Below are 20489 nucleotides of genomic sequence, written 5' to 3' on the forward strand. Positions count from 1 at the left end.
CAAGTGCAAGCTGGCATTTCCTACATGCGTCTTCAGCTTCTGCCCTCAGATCGAAAATTTAAGCCATGTTCACATTGGAGAGGTGCCTAATTTGGCATAAATCCATCTCTTTGGGTTTATTTAAAAAAAAAACAAAAACAAAAAACAAAAAAAAACCAGTAATGTACATTCAGCTCCGAAACAGAACTTTAAAGAACTGTGTCCGTATACATGTAAGCTTGAGGTGCTTCACACTGACATTTGTTCCCCAGAGAAACAATGCCATGAATTCAAAGGAGATCAAGTTTTTCCCCCAACTGTTCAAATCAAGATGTGTAGATGAATGGAGTAGGTACGAGTAAAGTCTCTTTAATGTCCTTGTGTAAGAAGTGCTGTGCAACAAAGAAGAGTTCAGACTGAAGCTGCTTGAACTGAACTCTTTGTGTTTGAAATCAAAATAATACCGAGCTTTGATTTAAAACAATTTTGGTAGAAATATTTAAGGAAAAAATAGAACTTTTCATTTAAGAAGTCCCACAGAACAGCTACTTGAATTACAGTTGTAGTACAGGTATTTTGTTTTATTGTGTGTGTGTGTTTCTCATTGCAGGTATTTTTTGGTAGACTTAGAGGCCCCACCTTCGATTGTATCGACCATGATGGATCATTTAGGACGTGATATTGATGTAATTAGACGTGCTTTTATAAAACATCCCGTGTCAAAGACAGAAGAATGCAGTGGCATAGTCCCAGTCAGCTTTGAAGACAAACTAACTGCCAAGAAGAAATGAATCTTTTTAAATTGCATGTTTGAAACTTTTAGAAGATTTTTTTTAGTCCTGCTTTTGAATACAATTGTGATAACTAATGTCCATCAAAAATTATCAATTTTAGCCATATTATGTGTTTGGTATAGTACACTATCTTAAGTTATTGTAACATTTGAGGTTTCTTTTTTGTTTAAAATAACTTGAGTAGACTTAATCTGTTTGCTTATTTTGATATACAACTCTGAAAATTGATTTTCTTTTCCCTTAGAGCATTACATTGATAAGATTTATCCATCATCAGAATGCTCAAAATAGCATTCTTTTCCAAAGACAGATTACTTAAGAATGTATATTTACATAAGAGATTAAGAAGCCTACGGTGTAATATAGCAGTATAGTATGTGATCTGTTTGAGGATTTTTCTGCTTGCTTTTGGAAAAAAGGTAATAAAAGTGTGCTTAAAAATAAAACTTGACTCCTTTTCTGGTCTTCAAAAAAAAAAAAAAAGTATAAGAAAAAATAGCTTACACTGCTAAAAGACATGCCGAACTTCTCTTTAAGGTTTTATCAGAACTCTGTTCAAAGCACAGGTAAAGAATTATTCAAATAATTGTACGAAATTATACAAAAAGCCAAGAATTTCCAAGTGGCATGTGAAAGAATAACCATACGTCTATATGAACAGAAGAATAAAAAATGTTTTATTTCACTATCAACCAGGCCCAGGCTGAACATTCAAACTGAGAAAAATGTCAGGAAAGAAGTCTTGATGTATATTTTGCCTTTTTTTTTCCTCATGTAAAAACAGGACAAACAGCAATGCATATGAAAGCTTATGTTACTGTCATATGACCTCCTCTTGGTCTGACGTACAAATTCATCAGTTTCTAGAGGATTTCCAGATTTTCCCCATGTTACTGAAGGAATGCACTTCCCATTTATCCCACTGAAGGTGTGTATATGTGTGCGTATGGTGATTTTTGTAGGAAAATTAAGTTGACATCGATCTGTTGTTATGCATGGAGAGTGTTCTTTACCTGAATGAGCTTCACCAAGAAACCTTCACTCCAATGCTAAATGATGCCAAAGGGAGGGCCCGTCCAGCAGCTGAGGTCAGATTCCCAGGGAAACATGATGGGTCTCATTGGTGTGACTGCTCTCCAGCGTGCTGTCTCTTCATGCTCTTTTTCATGGATGATGCTTTTTTTTTTTTTTTTTCTTGGATACAGGACTTCAGGGGGAAATGAAACTAACTTTTCTTCAGAGTTTTTTCTTTTAAGGAAAAAGTAAGGTAGAAAAACGAAATTTTCTTTCTGTATGTCCATATTTAGGAGATGTGAACGTGTGTGTGTGTGTGTGTGTGTTTTTTTCTTTCTTCTGTTTTTAAATCTGCTTTTAAGAGCAGACTGTCACATTTTGTCTCTTATTTCCTGGAAAAAAAAGTGTACCTTTAGTAGAGTAGGTACACTTCACTTTTTTTGTAGCTGTTGCCAGTATTGATCATGTGGCTGCTATGTACCAGTGCCTGTTCCAGTGCTGCTCCTATCAATAATTTTTGCTTGTAGGGCAGACCTTTTTTCTATACAGGTGTGAGCTTAGCTGGGAGGAGCTGTAGGACTGAATGTTTGTGCTGTGAATTGGGATCCCTCAGCTGTCATTTTTCTCTGGCCTGCTGAAAATTCAGACTGCCAACTTAGAAAGCACAAGCTACAAATAGGGAAATATGCAATGCTTTAAAGAACGTGCTTTACTTGAGTTTCTCAAGTTTTTCTTAATAGAACACAAACAAAAACCTATAGCTTAAAGTCAAATCGAGATTCCGATCTTTTGTCATGGTTCCAGTGTTTTGTGGCATCAGGGCTTCATTGTTTTTAACACCTACATAATCACACAGCAAATTAATGATGTTTTTTTTTTATAAAACAAGTCTGGTTCTCCCTTGTGTCACCACCTCTGCAAGCTATTCACCTACACCTCCCCACCTTTTTTTTTTTTTTTAAATAAATAAATGGCTTAGGTGACCAAAGAGAGTATTAATTTGTTCCTCTGATGTTTTATTCTTTAAAAAAAACTGCTTTCAAATCTAGCTTACAGCAATTTCCCTCTGGATAGGACTTTGGGCCCTGTCGTTCATTTGAATAGGAGTATATAAGCTTTCAGCCTTGCAAAATGAAGAAGATTGAAAGCAGAGGCTGTACACATACAAATGTTGTATGCTTGTCTTTATTCAATTCTCTTTAGTGTAGTATTAAATCTTGCACTTAATTTGTTCCAATTTTGAAGTAGGTGCCCGCGTTCAGTAGGAAAACCCTAGATGCTCGTTAGGGGTGAGCGTGTTAGCTTATTATCTATGGTACGTGTGATTTGTTGTGAATTTAGGACCTTAGGTTAGCCAGACTTTCATGTCCCTGTGGGTCCCATTTCTGATCTGAACAGAGGATGCCAGAAGACTTGGGCCTGGCTAATCCCAAGAACAGATCAGAACCAGTGAATCTCTTGGAGCCTCAGCTGACCCCAAAGAAACGTGGCAGTACCCACTCTGAGAGACAGCAGTCCCCAGTAGGCCACAAAACAAAGTATGTGGAGATGTCACCAATCCAGTTCTCCTCTGTTCTGAAGTACTGAATGTTCAAAAGGGGAAAACTGAAAATCTTTGCCTTTGGGATGGAAATAGTGACCACCGAATGTCACCGGCCACAAGCACTGCAGCGCTTGCAGGCCTGGCGCGTGGTTACACAAGCACTCATGCTTTCTCAGCAGCAGGATTTATTTATAAAAGGTCTGCTGAATAGCTGGCTCTTAACTGGGTGTACTATTTTCTTCATAATTGATAGTTTCTAATATGAACAGATTTTTTTTTTTTTAATAGGGATTGGGTGGGGGAGGATGAGGAAGGAGTCTTGGGTTGCAATTTGTTTAGCCCAGTCAGCCACCCAGACTGGTAGTTAGCTATTTCAGGAAAGTAATGCAGAACAGTGTGTGCATTCTCTCTTGGTAGCTATAAATGCCGGAATGGGCATTGGATTATGTCAGAAGATTTGAGCAGTTTTGGTTTTGGGCAGCCCGAGTTGTCCCAAACTATACCTTGAGCAGTCGCAAATTCTCCCTACAGAGAGAGGGGTGATCTCAGCACATCTTTGAGATGTGTTGGGGGTTCACTTTGCCTTTCTGATAGCTGCTCTGTCCCACTGGACTCTTGATCTCCAAGAATAAAATTTCAGGATGCTATGTGGTGTCAGTGGAGAGCCAGGAGGGTCGGTGCAGCTGGACCGTGGCAAAATAATAAAATGTCAAACTCCACTTTTGGCATTCCCGAAGGCGTAAACAATTTGAATACCAGTACCTTAAATTTTGTTTATCTGATAATGAAGCTCTTCCTGCCTTTGATCATGTTCCCAAGTGAATAAATGAGTAGTTTTATACTCCTAAATGCTCTGTTTTTCTTGTGGACTGTGGAGATGCACTGAGGTTGGTAAGTATTAAAGTAACAACTGGCAGTTCTCCTGCCTCAGAAATGTTTTCTGTTCTCTCTCCTACCTTCAGCAAACAAACGAGCACAAGCGGTTTCATGGTGAAGATCCCAGGCACATCTTCAGTCACTCATTTTCCCCGATTTTCTCACTCATTTGAATCTTGCACTGGGCTGCTTTCTCCGGCAGGCTGAGGGCACTGCAGTGTCAAAGCACTTAGCACTCCGCTTGCAAAGCCCCTGGTGTGGCTTGACCCTAGGAAGTTTGTGCATGCAGCGATTTGCTCCCACTGACCCAGAGATCAGTTTCTGTTTAGTAAGTTGCTACATGGTTGTGAAGCAAGACTTCAAAATTTAAAGCAGTCCTGTTAAAGTCACAGATTTTTTTTTTTTTTTTTTTCCTGAGACTTAACCCATCTGCCACATTTTACTCCTTCTCAGAGTAGCATTTAGGATCTGTCCAGCACTGCCAGTGTCTCCGGCACAAATGTTCAAAAATCATGAGGCAAGCCCCACAGATATTTTGAAGCCATGGCATGTAATCATGGCCTTAAAAATAATGAGCATTGATTCAAATGCGAGGTTCTTTTTTATTGGCCTTTTAGACTTTTGAGCTTTTATGATTCACTTTTTTTAAACTTTGTGGCTGGCATGATTTTCACATAACATCTGACTGAAGAGCATTTAGAATAACACAGCTATAGCAAATGAGATCCTTGATAAATTCATTGGGGCTGGTGCTATGGCCCTACACCCACTGAAACAGAACAAGGGAAATTAAAAAGGGGATTGTTATTTTGTCCTGCCTGCAATTTTGAGCTTCAGATAACCGTAGAAGTGCGAATTGACGCGGAGCCAAAACATGCATTTTTCCCAACTGCTGCACAAAGGGAAGATTAAAAATGTGTTATTTTCTGTGACCTGTGTAATGTGTTGCTTTCTTAGTGCTGCTCCAACAGACCTTTAAGCACAGGCAGGCTGCAGCTGGTGGACGCCGTTAGGCTAACGCCGCAGCTCTTTGTGCAGTGCTGCGGAGGAGTGGGAGAGTCACCACTTATTGAGTGCTGGCTAAGAGGGGGAGTGATGCATTGACAGATTCCAGTGCTGGAGTATTCAAGGTTGCCTCCTAAAAGCATTTTTCAAGGGGAGGTAACGCTTGCTGTAAACCCGGGAGAGTTTTCATCCCTGTTATTTTTGCATTGTGCTTAGGCTGCCAAGCCAACCTTGTTTGGAGAGTGCTAACTTGCCCACAGAAATTCTGGCTTATTAAAAGCTTCAACACGTTGACATTGGGACAGTTTTGGGGGATGGTGCGGTTCCACTGAGTCGGTAAGAAGCCTCTCGCTGAGTTCTGTAGGAACAGAGGTATCCTGACCTTAAGGTTTACTTTCTCCTAAGATCAAGCCAGCTTGGTAGGGCCGGCTTCACCTTGAATGCAGCCGTGGGGTGAGGCAGGGTGGAGAAGGCTTTTCGTGGCGTCCTCTAATCTCTCAGGCTGTCTGCTTTTTGTGTGCAACAGGCATAATGGAAATGTCACATGTAATCTGTGTCATCCGTATGCATTTGTACCTGAGAGAGAGAGAGGGATGACTGGGGAAAATGTAAAGAGCAGGATGTTTATTATCTTATTAGCGCACGGGCATCGTTCCCGTTCTCTTGCTCAGCGAGTGGGAATGTCAGGCAAGAAATACACTCACTGCTTAAATGTCAAGGAGGTAGGCACCTCCGAAATGCTAGGATCCATAGAGTGGCGTGGAGGGGTGAGTGGGGTTGAGTATCTCGTTCAGAAGTAGTGGTGATAATGGGCCACACCGGGTGAAAGGGGCAATGGGGAAGGGTGTCAAAGGAGCAAAGGGTCTGAGTGGAGAAGCCGATGGGACCTGCGCTAAGTACAGGCCACAGCGGCATGTAGGAATGCTGGGGGGGGGGGAAAAACAAGCGCATCCCTGCCTCCTGCCCTGAAGTAATCTGTGTGTTTGCACAGAGGAGCACTGGAAGCAGCTGGTGGGTATGGGTCTGTGCCCAGCTTGTTCAAAGTGTAGACACAAGACTTGTGCTGCGTCAGCACGCTGGAGGAGAATCAAACCAAAATTGTTTGATCCTCCAACTTGCTAACTGCGAGGCAGGGTAGGATATTGCCAGTTGTACCAGCCACTGGAAAGTGCAAATGGTTTGCTTTAGTAATCCCTGTAATCCCCTATAAATAATGCCCTCCCCTATATTGATGAAAAAAATTACATAACAGCTACACCCAGCCAAGGGGGAAAAAATAAACGAAACAAAAAAAAAAATCATCCAATGCACTCGTGATGCTGGTCAGCTTCATCTGAGCCGCATTAGGAGAGCTTAGGATCGCAGCCAGAGAAAGGAGGACTATCATCAGGAAGGAAAATCTGCGTAATCTTCGGCTGGAAAAGCAGTTTTCAAGAAATTCCAGACCCCAAGGCTCTGTTTGTTGTGCTGTATGCAGGCCGAGCTGGAAGGTGGGGCATTGGCACTCTGGGTCACGTTCAGCTACTTGTTCGTAGGGACTTTCAGCCTGGGGTTCCCACTCTGGTCTCCAGATCAGCTGCACCAGCTGTGGCGTGGTGGCTCTTCCATTTTCTGTGTGTATGGAGGCATGGGCCATAGGGTTATGCTTTCTGTATATACCATAGGGTTATGGAGTGTGTGGAGAGGCAGTGCCAACGAGGGCTGCTGCTACACCTGCCTTTCTCCAACTCCCAGCAAGCACTCCCCCACCATCCTGTGCTACCCCTGCTTGGACAAAAATGGTCCAACCACCTGGTCCAACCATCCCCCTACCACCAATATCACCCACTAAACCATGTCCCTAAGCACCACGTCCAACATTTCCTTCACCCTGGCTTTGTAGCTTAGGATCCAGGGAGGTGGAGAGGGCCTGCCTGGGATGGGGAGGATGGGGAGCAATGGCCTTGCGTGTGACAAAATGGTGTCAGGACCGTGTGTGGTGCCTGGAGGCACCACACGTGGGTGGAGGAAGGCCACTGGCATGGTGGCTGGTGTGGTCTTTGCTGAGGATGAGCAGCAAGTGGGACTCATCCCTGGTACCAGTGCGGTCCCCATGCACTGGTGCACGGGGGGATGTGGGACCTTGGAGGAGACATGCTGTCTGTGGTGGGACAGTGAGCAGTTTGGGTGTGCAGTGGTTTGGCCTGTGCTGTGTTATCCTGCGGGTGTAAGGGATTTGGGCAGCTCTGGGACAGCCACTTATGAGGTTCCCGGCCTGTTGTACCAGCAGAGGGGCTCTCTTCATATCCCCACAGACAGCCTGAGGCCAGGAGAGCATGGAGGGTCAGGGAAGGGGCACCAACCAGGCAGCATAGACACAGCCCGTCCTTCCAGTTGAGGAAGGCTCTGGAGGGTTTCTCTGCAGGCTTTCTGTGCGCAGTGGGTGAATCACCGTTGAGAAGTGCAGCAGTTCTTCTTGTGTAGGTCTGTGCTTCTGGCTTCTCCACAGCCTCCGCTGGCACTGAGTAATTGCTCTGAGACAGCGGGGCCGATGACTGTGAAGAGGACTGTAAATCACAGCGTTGCGATCGCTCCTGCATGTGACATTCCTGTTGACCTCTGGGGACTCTAAAAACAGCTGTGGTCTAAAACCCCCTGGTTAATTGCATTGTGAAAATGAATTGGTAAGAGCAAGAGCCCCCTCTGAGTGTTATTATGATTTGAATTACATGGTCCTTAAATGCTGGCATTTAAAAAAGTACAATAGTGGTCTTCCTCATGTGAGAATCCACAGAAATGTTATGGGTTCTTTTAATGGTAAATGTGGCCAACCCACTGAAGCCAGTTGGAGTCCATGGTATACGGCTTTACCAAAAGTATTTGCTAAGGTATTTTTGTAACGATGAAAATTAAGAAGTCCAGATGGTCAGCAAGGTATCTCATTCCTGGAAACACATACATATGCTTTGTTTTATTCCTATGCCACTGATTTTTGTTCTCGGATCTGGGGGAAAAACATCTATTTACTTTGGATCCCCTATTGATTTCAGCCTCACTGCTTACTTGCACAAATCTAAGCACATACCTGAAAATTTGCAGGACCAGCAACTTGCTTCATGGCATCCAGGACTGAAAATCAGAGCTTTATGCAGAGTTCTTCCAAAAAGACTTCTACCAAATCCTCCTTGAAAAATATTCATTTTTTGTTTATTTGTTTGTTTTTTAAATCCTGGAAATAAAGTCCAGCAGGTCACTGCATACCAATTATGTCCTCCAGATGTCAGTTTCTCCTTAAACCTAGGTGAAAATAAAAGTCTTAGAAATTCTCACTGAGCATTCATCTATTTTGATACCTATCTGTGTTAGCAACAGAGATCTTTTTTTTTTTTTTTTTTTTTTTAAAAAAATGTTGGCATAGAAAACACTCTCTGGGTGGGCCAATTAAGTTTAATGAGTTTTCTCCTCTTTGCTATGTGTGTCCACTATCTGAAATTAACTTGTAGAGTTCATTTGAGAGCCTCCTGAGGTTTATGGAAAGCCTGCTGGTTTCTCCAGGCTTGTGTGTTTGTAGGCATGCTTAGGGAAGGATGTAGTCTTTTTCTGATTTCTAATAAGCCGATACCATTTGTTTCTGACACCTTTTCTACATTTTACCATAAAGAAGTCCAATTATATCTTTTAGTTTGAGCTTTATTGTCAGGAAACAAATCGTTTCAAACAGGATATATCACTCCTCTTGCTGTTGTAGGAAACTGCAATTCAAAGGTACTTGCACTTACTTGATTTTCAAGCTGTTCCAGGTGTCTTCCTATAATTAGATAAATTTTCTCATATTCTACACTTCTGTCTTCATGTATTCCTGAATTAATTTCTTCTCTTTTGACTTCTGATTGAGCTCTTCTATTACCATCCATGGCCAGTGAGCTGTCTGAGGAACTTCCCTTCTTAACATTGCTAAGATGGACTCTGCAGAAATTATGGTGGATCAGGTAAGCTGCACAGCAAGCCGTTGAAACATTCAGAACTGCACCCTCCTGGCATCATAGAGTCATAGACAGCTCAAGGGCCAGAAAGTGCCTTAGATCATTTAGTTTAATCTACTGGTTATCACAGGCTCTACTTACTGCCATACTCCAAACAGTTATGAGTTGGCCCAACAAGTTCGGTTTGGCATAGATTCTCTCTCTGAACGGCAGCCAGACTTGAAATGAAGATTTCAAGTGAAAGCTAATCTAGTCCCTCCCCTGGAGAGCCTCTTCCACTGGTTAATCACTCACACTGTAAAATATGAGGGTTGTTTTTGCCGAGCTTCCTACAACTTGCCATCTGTTTGAAAAAGGCAGGTTCCCACTTTGGGGTTTGAGAAATACATAGATTTACTTTCTAAAATGCATATTCTCCTTGCCCCATTGACCTTAAAAAAAAAAAGTAAAAAAAAAAAAAAAAAAAGTGAGATGAGATGTTGATGTATTGATTTTTAGGTACTGGGTTTTTCCAGATCTGCCCACTGTCTTTGATACCCTTCATACTGTCTCTGGTGTTCTTCTTGTAGACAAGATTCTCCACATCCTCTACTGGTAGAAGAGTGGAAGAAGCATGAAGTGGAAGGCATAAGCCCAGAACAAAGGCAGCCCAGGGCACTGTGCCTGTCACCTTCAGCAACAGAAGTCAAGTTGTGATTGTAAGAATGCTCGTTTGTAAGTCTTACACTGCTCATGATTATATTTTTCTGATGTACAGCTTCCCATTAGAGTGAACAGTTTTATTAGACGCTTTTCAGAAGTCATCTATATTTATACACATATTGTTTATTTGTAGCTTTGTATATATATACGGCAGATAAGTATATACATTCCAAGAGTCTTTCCCTGGAGGATCAGTAGAAGGCAAGAAATTTAACAAGAGAAAAAGGGAGAGAATCAGGGGAAGTAAAAGAAAAGATGCAAAGCTTGGACTAAGGGAAAAAGTGATTTTCAAAGGAAAAAATGGGAAGACTCGAAGCAAAGGAAAATAATGAAATAGTATGAGGAAACACTTGACTAAAACAACCAAGTACTCTAATCAGAGAAAAGAAAATTCAAGAGTGGCTGAGGAAAGAAATTATAGAAAACAATCATCCAAATTATGGCCTTCATCACTCTTCGATTTGATTTCCTAAGGTATCCATAAACTGTTTGAGATCAAAAAGCGCAAACACAGAAAACATGCAGTGCCTACTTATTTCAGGCATTACGTTCACACTTGAGCCTGAACTCCCTGTGAGTTGACTTTCTCTGGCCCTTACCTGGGCTGCAGCAATTTGCTGTCTGGGCACGAAAGGTTAGGTGCAAGGGAGGATTTGCTTACACTCAAGCTCTGCTTCCACAGGCACTTTTGATACCGCCAACTCACATTACTTACACCTCCAAGCTCAGGTCTGAACTCCAGGCCAGCCACCTTGCCTGTGTGGACAAATCCAGGTGCTGCATTTGGGCTGGTGTGGCCAAGACCACATCCTCTGCAGATACTGCCGGTTGGACTAAAGGAGGTAAGGACACAGAGCAAAGTGTGATGGCAAGCACCTGAATAGTGATAGAAGGCTAGGCTCTTGATTTTATACCTAATGACCAGGTATCTGAATCTAGGTAAATCTCTCCTGTCACAGATCGCTTCCCTTTACACTGGAGACTCTTTCCTTACACTGAACTCCTGGCACTTTTTTTTTGGAAAAGCTTAGGCTTGTGCACTTGGCTGGGGACAGATACTAGAGCTTTAGGTTCACTTTAAAGCAAAATGCTTGTCCAGCAGTACGAAGTTAACCAAAATCTGGGCAAAAAAAGGCATGTAAACCAGGTTCTGATAGTCTTCTGAGGCCTTTCCACAGCAACATGTGTCTGTGTTTTCTGGCTTTTGTACTTGCCCATTCACTGCCTGTTTGCCTAAAGCTGCTTGCTGGCTTATGCACACCTGCCTAGCATTTTGTTCTTGATATTGTGATACTCCATTTCTGCATTGTTCTGCTTTCTTCAGCCAGCTGTAGATGATGCTGTCCCAGTCTACTGACAATTGACCAGAGGACGTGTTTTGGCTTGTAGCTAACTACAACAGGGAATGTGCTTTGGGAAGGGTCACTCAGTTCCCATACTTGTATGGAAAATTGTCTGGAAAGGGACTGGCATCGGGGTGGTCTGAGAAGCTCTTAAGGCTGAGGAATGCCCACTGCAAAGCAGGCAATAGTAACTGTGGTTATGCCTATTAGTTTTTCTGCAGGGAGTTCATCCCACTCTGAGTCTGTAAGCTGTTCAGCCTGAGATATCTGGAATTTAGAGCCTTGCAGGCATGCATATACGTGGCTTCACTGGAATGGCTACCTATGTACCTTACAGAGCCAGGACATGAGCACCCTCTAGGTCCCTGCATGAAGTCTGGGTCAGTACAGTTCCAGTATGGCCACGCATGCTCAGATCAGAGCAGAACCAGCTAAGTTTGTAAAACTGAAAAACACTTGAGGAGAAAGGATGCATCTACGCATGTGCCATCATAACCTGTATGAGCTTTATAAACACACACATATAAAATTAACTGCTTATTTTGAGAGCAGGTGCCAGACCTTCCCTCTGTGTAATGCTCTGTCATTCTCAGGTTGTGAAACAAAGTCCCCATCATTACTCTATGTCCACAGCTACATTTAGGGTAAGATTTGTTGCACTGATGGGAGATGTTACAACACAAGCAACTCTTCTCCCATAAAGCCACCAACTATTAATGAGATGCTTTCCTGTTAAATCAGACATAATATTAAGATACAGATCTTAATATCCTCCAGCTCCCAACATTTATTTCCCCTGAGAAGTTGTGGGGTTTTGTTTTTACTGCCAGACACCGGCTCCAACCTCATCCCACTGCAGTGTCTATCTGGAGTAGACGCTCTGAATCCAATCTCAAACACAGCAGGGGGCTGCTTCTGGTGATGAAGCTATTTTCTCTCTTCCACTCTTCATTAGGAGAATTTCTTTACTTTATGTAAATGGGCTTCTTAACATCTCAGGCTGTCAGCAAAGGGGAGAAAGAAAGTAAACAAGCACCCAACCAACTCTGACTTGCTCCCTACACCATTCGCAAAGGGTAGTAACAGCCATGCCCAAAAATCTGATGTTCACCCCAATATGGAGCTGGACAGCTGACAGCAGGAGGGTGTCCTGGGCTTATGGTGGTTTCAGAGTGCCCGGAGATACAGGGGGAGGTGGCCATGGTGTGAGTGAGGCCTGGCTGGCCACTTCCCAACAGTGGGGACTCTGGGGAGTTTGGGATCTACTGTCCACCCATTTTGACCTGAAATTTAAAATAACCCTGATTTAAAACATTTTTATTTTTATTTATTTATTTTTAGCTGCTTAGGACACCAGTTCAATAAGTCCTGTCCGGGCCTGCAGGACAGGTGGAGGCCTGATGGCCCTGGGGGATGTAATGGCTGCCACATGTCACTGTGCATGTTGCAAATGTTGAGTTCCTGCACAGAAGCCCTGGCCTTTTTCTTTGAACCCCACCTGAATAAAATCTGCCCTCTGGTTCAGGCAACAGAGATGCTTTAGCACTCTTTGAAAAATGCCAATATTTGAATGTGTTACTTAGTCATGGGCCTGGGACTGACTTTGAGGAGCTGCTTGTGGCCTTATCTTTAGTGAGGAATGTGCTTCTGTGTGACTGCTACTCAGGCTGATTTGTGTCTTTTGCATGCTTCACAGCTGCAAATTCCAGCTTTATGTTTTCTTGGAGTTTTGGCAGGTCCCTGAAGGGTCGCTGTGTGCAAATTGGAGTGGGTACACACCATGTCAGGATTTCTTCTTCCATTGCACAGGCATCAGCAAAGCTAGAGATGCTGCAGAAAAATGTTTCCCTGCAAACATAAAAAGTCAGGTAGAAACTGTTCACTGGATTCAGTTATTTTGTGCATTTTAAATACTGGGACAAATTGCTTGGGTATTATCCCAGTATATTCCAGATCACCTGAAGGTTATTAGAGAAAAAGTAAAGATAAGGTGTGATTGTTAATTAGTAGTGACACAGAAATGTTTTTTTTTTTTAAAAAAAGAGAAATTTGACATTATTTTTTTTTCTTTAATGCCTTCATTCTCTTTGAGAAAGACATTTTCTGAGCCTGTGTTTTTTTTTTGCTATTCTCACAGAAGTGATTCTATCAGCTTCAAAGAAAAATGCTTTCATCAGTAAGATGGAGCCAGATTTGGGCTCAGAAATTGCAGCAGAATGAAATAGATTGCTACTCTCTTCCTCCTGCTGCACATTTTGTTTTGGAAAAATAACATAATTTTGTATACTTGTAATGTTATTTTTATTTCAAAGTATTTTTATTGCTTTATTTTGTATTTTTCATTGTTTTAAACTATTTCTAGATATTGTATGTACTGTTAGCATTGATGTAGTGCATACAGTATGACATGCAGTTCAAACATTCTACCACTTAAATTTTACTTTTTATTTTATTTTAAACGTAATTTAGAGGAGCTTCTGCTTAGTGCTGACTGCAATATTTCATCTTCCTTTCTTTCTGTGTCAAAGCATCAAACTATCCTATGAGAGAAAAAAAGATGTTTTGATCAGTACTAGGCAGAAACTGCCCTTAATGGTGTTAAAAATAACGCTTTTTGGTTGAATAGAAGGATATTTACATTATGATATGTCATATTATGACATACCAGTATTAGTCAGTGCATAATTCTATTGATTAGTCATGGAATATCAGGAAAATATGAAGTAAGAAAACTTCCATAAAATAAAATATGTTTTAAAATTAAAATTCTGCGTCCCGAAATTGACTCTGGAAACAACATGCCTTTTAACTTTTTTTTTTTTTCTTTTTTTTTTTTCCCCTCTAGGTTGTCCATTTATTGAGAAATTGCTAAAACATTTGGTTTCATGCTTGGATCAAAACCAAATTTCAAAATGTCAGACTTCAATGAGAAAAGTTGAGTTTCAATCAGCTCTGAAATGAATGCATGTTGTTGGAACTACAGTCACAAAATGATCTCAGGTCATGTTCGTGTTCATATTTTATGACTTTATGGTGCTACAACAATATTGCATAATATTAGAAGCCATCATACATGGAGAATTTTACTTTTTTGAAACTTGCTTGTAGAGATTTTATGAGTACAATAGAGTTTTATTTATGGTAGAATTTAAAACCACTACAAAGCTCTATTCAGCATCTGAGACACAAGGCCAGTTTTAAATATGTGCCTAAGTTCCTTTTGACAGGAAGGGAATTCAAATATGAGCCTACACATAAGAGGCTGATTCTGCTGAAAAGTCGACCACAATCCCTTGTCCTCTCCTTTCCAGTGAATACTCATGGTATTAATGCCAGCGAAGTCATACACCATGCCAACCTGATCTGTCTGAAAACCAACCTGACAAGAAAGATCTGTTTACAGATAAATCAGTTCCCTCATCTGTATCACTATCTGACTTCTTGAATTCTTGGTGCACGAAGGCCCCAGGCAGAGCGAGCAAAAGTGTGCTGATGTGCTGTGTGCTAAACACAAGAGCCAAGCAGACTCAGTCAGTGGCAGCATAGACTTGTATTGATTCAAGCAACCATGTAAGCACAGCCTAAGTAACTTCAGGCTTTGTTTACTTGTGTTCATAAGACTGTTTGGGCATACTGGTTCCTGGCTAAAAGAACAAGTACATACACGCTGTGTGAGAGCGATGGTTACAGATAAACATAACACCCATTTCCTCCACCCCCAAACAAACAATTTCAACGTACGTATCCTTTTGTGGCCAAAAAATGTGAGCATTGAGAACGGAAAAATTGGAGTACCATGTGATAGCCAATGTCTATCTACTTTTAACTCTTTCTCCGTCCCTCTCCAGTGGCAATGCCTGCTGAACTCAAACTGTTCTCTGCCTGTCCATTAGATAGCTCCTGTGCAGCATAAGTGAATGAGAGTGCTGACATTTGCAGGCCCTCTTTATATGTGGGAAATAAGCTATCTGTCTCAACAGATAAGGCCTTGCAGCTGCCGAAACGTCCCCAAACATTGCCTAGCTTCCCCTCTGAGTGGTGGGGCTGCTACTTGTCTGCTGCCTGGAGAGTGGTGAGAAGAGGCGAAGGTGAGCGTCACCTCAGCAGCCATTAACCTTAGCCATATTTTGGAGTTTCTGGTGACTGTCAGCATTTTACCCTTGGGTGGTTTAAAGCTGGGACAAGTCACTAATGCCTTGCAGAATGTCCAAGAAGAGATTTCAATGAGAACATGCTCTCAGTTTACTCTTCTGGATCCTCTTGGCTTAGCATTTACCACAGTAGGCCTGGAAAGATTGATTCATAAGACCAGAACTCAAAACATTTTGTCCACCATCACATTAGAAAGCATTAACAGTACTTACAGTTATTGGTGTTAGATAATTGAACAGTTATATTAGAATTGCCTTGCAATTTTTGGGTACAGTCAATCTGTCCTGTTTATGGTGCAGAGAAATGGGGTCTTGACCCCTTCCCACTCTTCCAAGCCTATCCCCTGCTATTTCTCAAACCTCACTACATAAAGAAGTCATTTTTTCTTGATTTGATGGCATAGTTGTCTGTGTGAATACCCCTTAACCTGTTCCAATCAGAGCGCGTCTGCTGTGGCAGCAAAACCCTATTGTATAAACAGTTTAAATTAACTTAGCTTGTTTTGACTGAGTTTGGCAGATGGAAGAGGACAAGAGGAGGGCAGTGACCTGTAGTGGCTTCTGTGATGCTGCCTCTGAAATGAGGTGATCAGGGCCTTTTTGCTGCTGTTTCTGCACCTCTGCTTAGGTAGGGAGCTGGGGCGATAATCTCTCTGTGCTGTTCTACAGGCCAGTTCTTCTACATACTACAGGCAGAACATCTTAGTATTTTGACTGCTCTCAAACCCTGAGTCAGGGTAGCCTGGACTCATCTGAAGTGGCATGCATAGCCCTTTGCTGAGCTGATGCAGTTCTGGCAGTTTTCCCTGCAACAAGGAAAGGCAGTTTTCCCTGCACTATGCATTATTCATGAGTATTAAATTTTGCTTGGCATCATATAACTGTTGTCCATCCTTCTGGAAAATCTTATTGCCTGACAGACCTAGATAACTGTGCACTATGGAAATGTTGCTGCTTCCCTGCATATTTACCTTTTCAGGTCATCAGCACTTGTCTTTAAAGACAGCAGACCTAGTGTGGCACCATAAGACTCTCATTACCACCTTTGGCCCTGAGAAAAATTGACTATTGACTTTGATGTCAATGTTTCCTGCTTTTAGATAATTTTTGCTGCATGGGAGTACCCATTCTTACAGCTTAGGATCATTTTGTGACTGCAGACCATGGACACCCGACTGACAGTCACTGTGTTACAATGGCATGGAGATGCTTTTCAGATCAGTCGAGTACTGCCTCATTAAACTGGAGCAATTCTGCCACATCTGCCCCACACCTGTGGTGACTTCTTCAGGACTTTTGTTGGCTGTCTTTTGAGTACCTGCAAAACCTTGTCAGCCAGTTCTCCAGTGCCTTTACTTCTACATTCCAGGAAACAGATGACCCAGGAGTTTTGTAGGACAGAAACGAATTCTGTTAGAAATGATCATGTCTAAGTGATATTCCTGGGGACCTCTTGCTCTTACACTGTTTTAAGCAGTGAGGCCTAGTGGTCTGTAACTCAGCTCCAAAGCTCTCTTAAAAAAAAAGGTACAAACCTGTGCTGTCTTCCCAGCTGTTGAAACAGAGAATGTTTCCAATGAATTTACTGATTTCTTTAAGAACCTGACTTGACTCACATGGAAGTTTCCCCTGGACTTGAGGGTAAACAGAAAGTGAGTGCTCTTTAAACCCATTCTTGTGCCCTAGCACAAGTCACTACTATTGATGCATCCATCACTTAGTCAGCTGGAACCTGTATTGAAAAATGCAGGTTTTGGATAGTTACCTGCCTCCTCAACATCTTTAGTGCTAAAGATTGGTGCAAAGGAGTCTTTTAGCTTTTCAGAAATGTAGTGTTTACCTTGATTATTTTGCTAAAGGCTCCCCAACTGAGTGAGTTCTCAGGTTACTTCACACATTTCTCCCTTCAGATGTCATTTAAGATTCTCATTTCAAGATTTGGAGACACTGAGGCTATGTAAATGTTAGCACAAAGTGATGTCCAGTAGGAGCAGACCTGCAAAGCAGAACAGCTGGTGCTGATGAAGATGCAGTACCCACACACACTACAAATTTCAAGGGGATTTTATTTTAGATTTGTTCGAGCCTGGTCCTGCAAAGTGACCTCAACCTAGCAACTGCAGCACATTCATTGCTCTCCCCGTGTACATCTGGTTTAATTTCATCCAACAAGAATCCAGTTTGTCTGCTCTGAGATACGAACGAAACATATTAAGTGAAAATGATGTGATTTCCTTCAAAAGCATGCTGCTGATCTGAACTGAAGCACTAATGCAGACAAAGCCTTAAAGGACCTCTAGTTGATTTGTTTTAATACCTCAGGCTATTTATTTTTTAAACTCAATTTTGGCTGTTCTGATTTCTCTCTTGTTTTTTTTTTTTTGCTCAGTCATTTATCTTTGCCTTCATTATGAGTGGTTTTCCAAACATGCAACTGCATGTTAGCCTGGCCTGAATAGCCTCTTGAATCTTCCCATTTAGCCATATGTTGTTTCCTTAGGGCCTTTTATTAATGAACTCTCATTGGTGATGATTCTGTGTTGGCCCCAGGTGGCTTGTTACTTTTCCTTCTCTAATTTCAATGATTTGTGAGCCTGAACACAGTACCTCTGCAGTCCCACCCCCTCCCCCTTGCACTCCATGTAACAATTATACATTTATGAATGCATTTGTCATAGTTGATTATCTAGGACTTACAACATGCTTGTTTCACAAGTGTCATTTCTGTTCTATTGTTCCTTAGGTCCTTGTTCTCATTTGCTTAGAAGCAAGACAGAACAAGCAATTACTGTCAGCTGCTTTGTGACTGAAACGAGGTGACCAGCTTTCTGGACTAGTCCAGGAGATGGAGCAGAGCCAGTGCTCTTACCTTGATGAAGAACTTTACCGAAGTCCCATTTTACACGCAGCCTCACAGCAGTGTGAAGGATGAGTGTTGGGAAGGCAGTTTAGTAGGTAGGAAAAGTCACCTCAAAGTCAAATGGTCAGAAATGGATTGAGAACTCCTTAACTAAGCGCCATTTATTCTCACAATAAGGTCATAGAAGACATTTGGAACTAGACCTTACTGGCTCCCTGTCACCACAGTACTTTTAAAGTTCACTTTGAAGATTGCACATATTCATTCTGCAGGTATATTTGCATATTCCAGCCTGGCAGTTGCACGCACAATTAGATGTCTGATTGTATGTGAACAATTCACTGAGTTATTATCTCATTTGTGCTCAGCAACGGGGAAACTTCAGGCAGGTATTATTATAAGAACTGGATTCCTTACTGAAAAATTATTGTAGCGCTGGCATTTTTCCTGTCATCTTTTGCAGCCTGTGAAATCAAGAAGTGCATCAGCTGTCTAAAAGAAGCCTAAATTTTGACTCCCCAATTCAGCCATGTTTAACATCAAATCAAAATTAGCTAATTATGAACCTGCCTGCTGGAGCAGCTTAGGCGAAGCTCTGCTTGTGTACATGAGAACTGTTTTGTGAGCACATGTGGCCTGGTTCTCAAGGGTGCAGGGCACCAAAAAGACAGTTCACAAAATTCTGGTTTTGGCCCGACTTGGAAATTTTCTGCAGTGAAGACACCCTTTGGCAACAAATGTGATCTGGCACTTTTCCTGGCGAGTTTTCCAGGGATGAGGTGTCTCTCAGAAGGAGTCACTCCATCAGATCCTTTGCCCCCTCTGTACATTTTTGCTGATGCCAGGCTAAAGGCTTTTTGCAGCTTTGTGGTGGAGGTGTGCCTTGCTGCTGTAGATTATTTGTGTATGAAACAGAGCAGGCTACAGGACAAAGTGGGTAATTTTGGCTCCTGCTCTTCCTCCTTGGCCCTCCTTAGGTACCAGTGTGTCTTTTGATCTAATTCCTGGGAATGCTGTCTGAGATAATTGATCCCAGCTTTGTTGAATACGTTCAGCTGCTAATTAAGGCTCAGCAGGTAGAGAGATCTAGTGCAAATGAGGTGTACCTTGTTTACTCTTTAGCCAAATGGGTGTAGTAAAGGGGAGTAGTGCTGATTCAGGTACTGCAAGTTGCTCCTCAGACCGTGGGCTTCACACCCCTGTCCATCTTGTCTGAACGTTTCACATTGTTCAGTAGGAAACCTATGGCAACCTCAGATTTCCCTTACAGCTGAGACTTGACTAAGGCAAAATTGAATTAATCTGTTCCTTGCTTCTTTATGGCATGATAAATAGCTCTCATGGCAAATGGATTATGGCTTGCTAATGTTGGATTTTTTTTCCTTTTTTTTTTTCCTTTTTTTATTTTTTAATGTGAGAAATTTCAGGCCTTATATCCCCTCTCTTAGCTGGGGGGTTTCTAAGATATCACTTGAGGTTGAAACCTAAACTACTTCTCCCCTCCCTTACCCCCAAGGAGGGAGGACTAGTTGGATTAAGCTAATCCTCTTGACTTGAAACCTCATTGACTTGGATATTAAAGGACATTCCAGATGGGACCACACTAGGAGCTCTGTGCTCTGTTCTGGGCGTCGCAATACCAGAAAGGGCCTCTTCTCACTTCAGTTTTTCTTGTAATGTGGGCTGTGCGGTGCTGTAGGGCAATGTTTGACCTAAAAATGAAGGAATTATTTTCATATGTCCCCAAGAGTGGCACTTTCAGCCATTGGTGAAGTAGTGTCATCTTAAAACAATTGATTAGAAGAAGTGGTGGCATCTTTCCCAGAAACTGTACTCCCTGGCACGAAACCATAGGATGTTTCCTTGATGTAATAGACTGCATGTGGGAACTGCAAGGGTACAGTGGGTAAGTTGAGTCTGGCCTGTTTTCAACTAGCTGAACCTAGGAAATTAGCTGGGAACTGACTGCATATGACTCGGTCAATGCAGTGAGTAGAAATGAATGGAGAAGGACTACAAACTTGCTGTGGCCTTTTTTTTTTTTTTTTTTTTCCTTATTCTTTTTTTTTTTTTTTTCCCTCTCCCTGAGGGAAAAAGCTTTTCTGAGCTAACCCAGCTCCATGCTCCGGACGTCCATCCTGCCAGGTGACCTGCTGTGGGCTAATGGAAGGGGCTGTGAGTTTTTTAGCTCAGTAGCCGGTGTTTGTTCGAGTAACCTAGGCTAAAACACCACAGGGCAGGCTCAAGGCTGTAAGGTGTG

At 42.1% G+C, this 20489-nt stretch overlaps 1 protein-coding gene across 1 annotated transcript in view; it reads left to right on the plus strand.

The window, feature by feature from the left end:
• Positions 1-1219, plus strand: part of MRPS6 (mitochondrial ribosomal protein S6) — a 46233-nt gene extending 45014 nt beyond the window's left edge. The window contains exon 3 of the mRNA XM_072026673.1: positions 590-1219. Coding sequence (XP_071882774.1) covers positions 590-770 — 181 coding nt within the window. The 3' untranslated portion in view covers positions 771-1219. The remainder of the gene's footprint in view (positions 1-589) is intronic.
• Positions 1220-20489: the final 19270 nt, after the last annotated feature.

This window comes from Anas platyrhynchos, chromosome 1 (genome assembly GCF_047663525.1).
Source record: "Anas platyrhynchos isolate ZD024472 breed Pekin duck chromosome 1, IASCAAS_PekinDuck_T2T, whole genome shotgun sequence".
NCBI classification, from domain to species: Eukaryota; Metazoa; Chordata; class Aves; order Anseriformes; family Anatidae; genus Anas; species Anas platyrhynchos.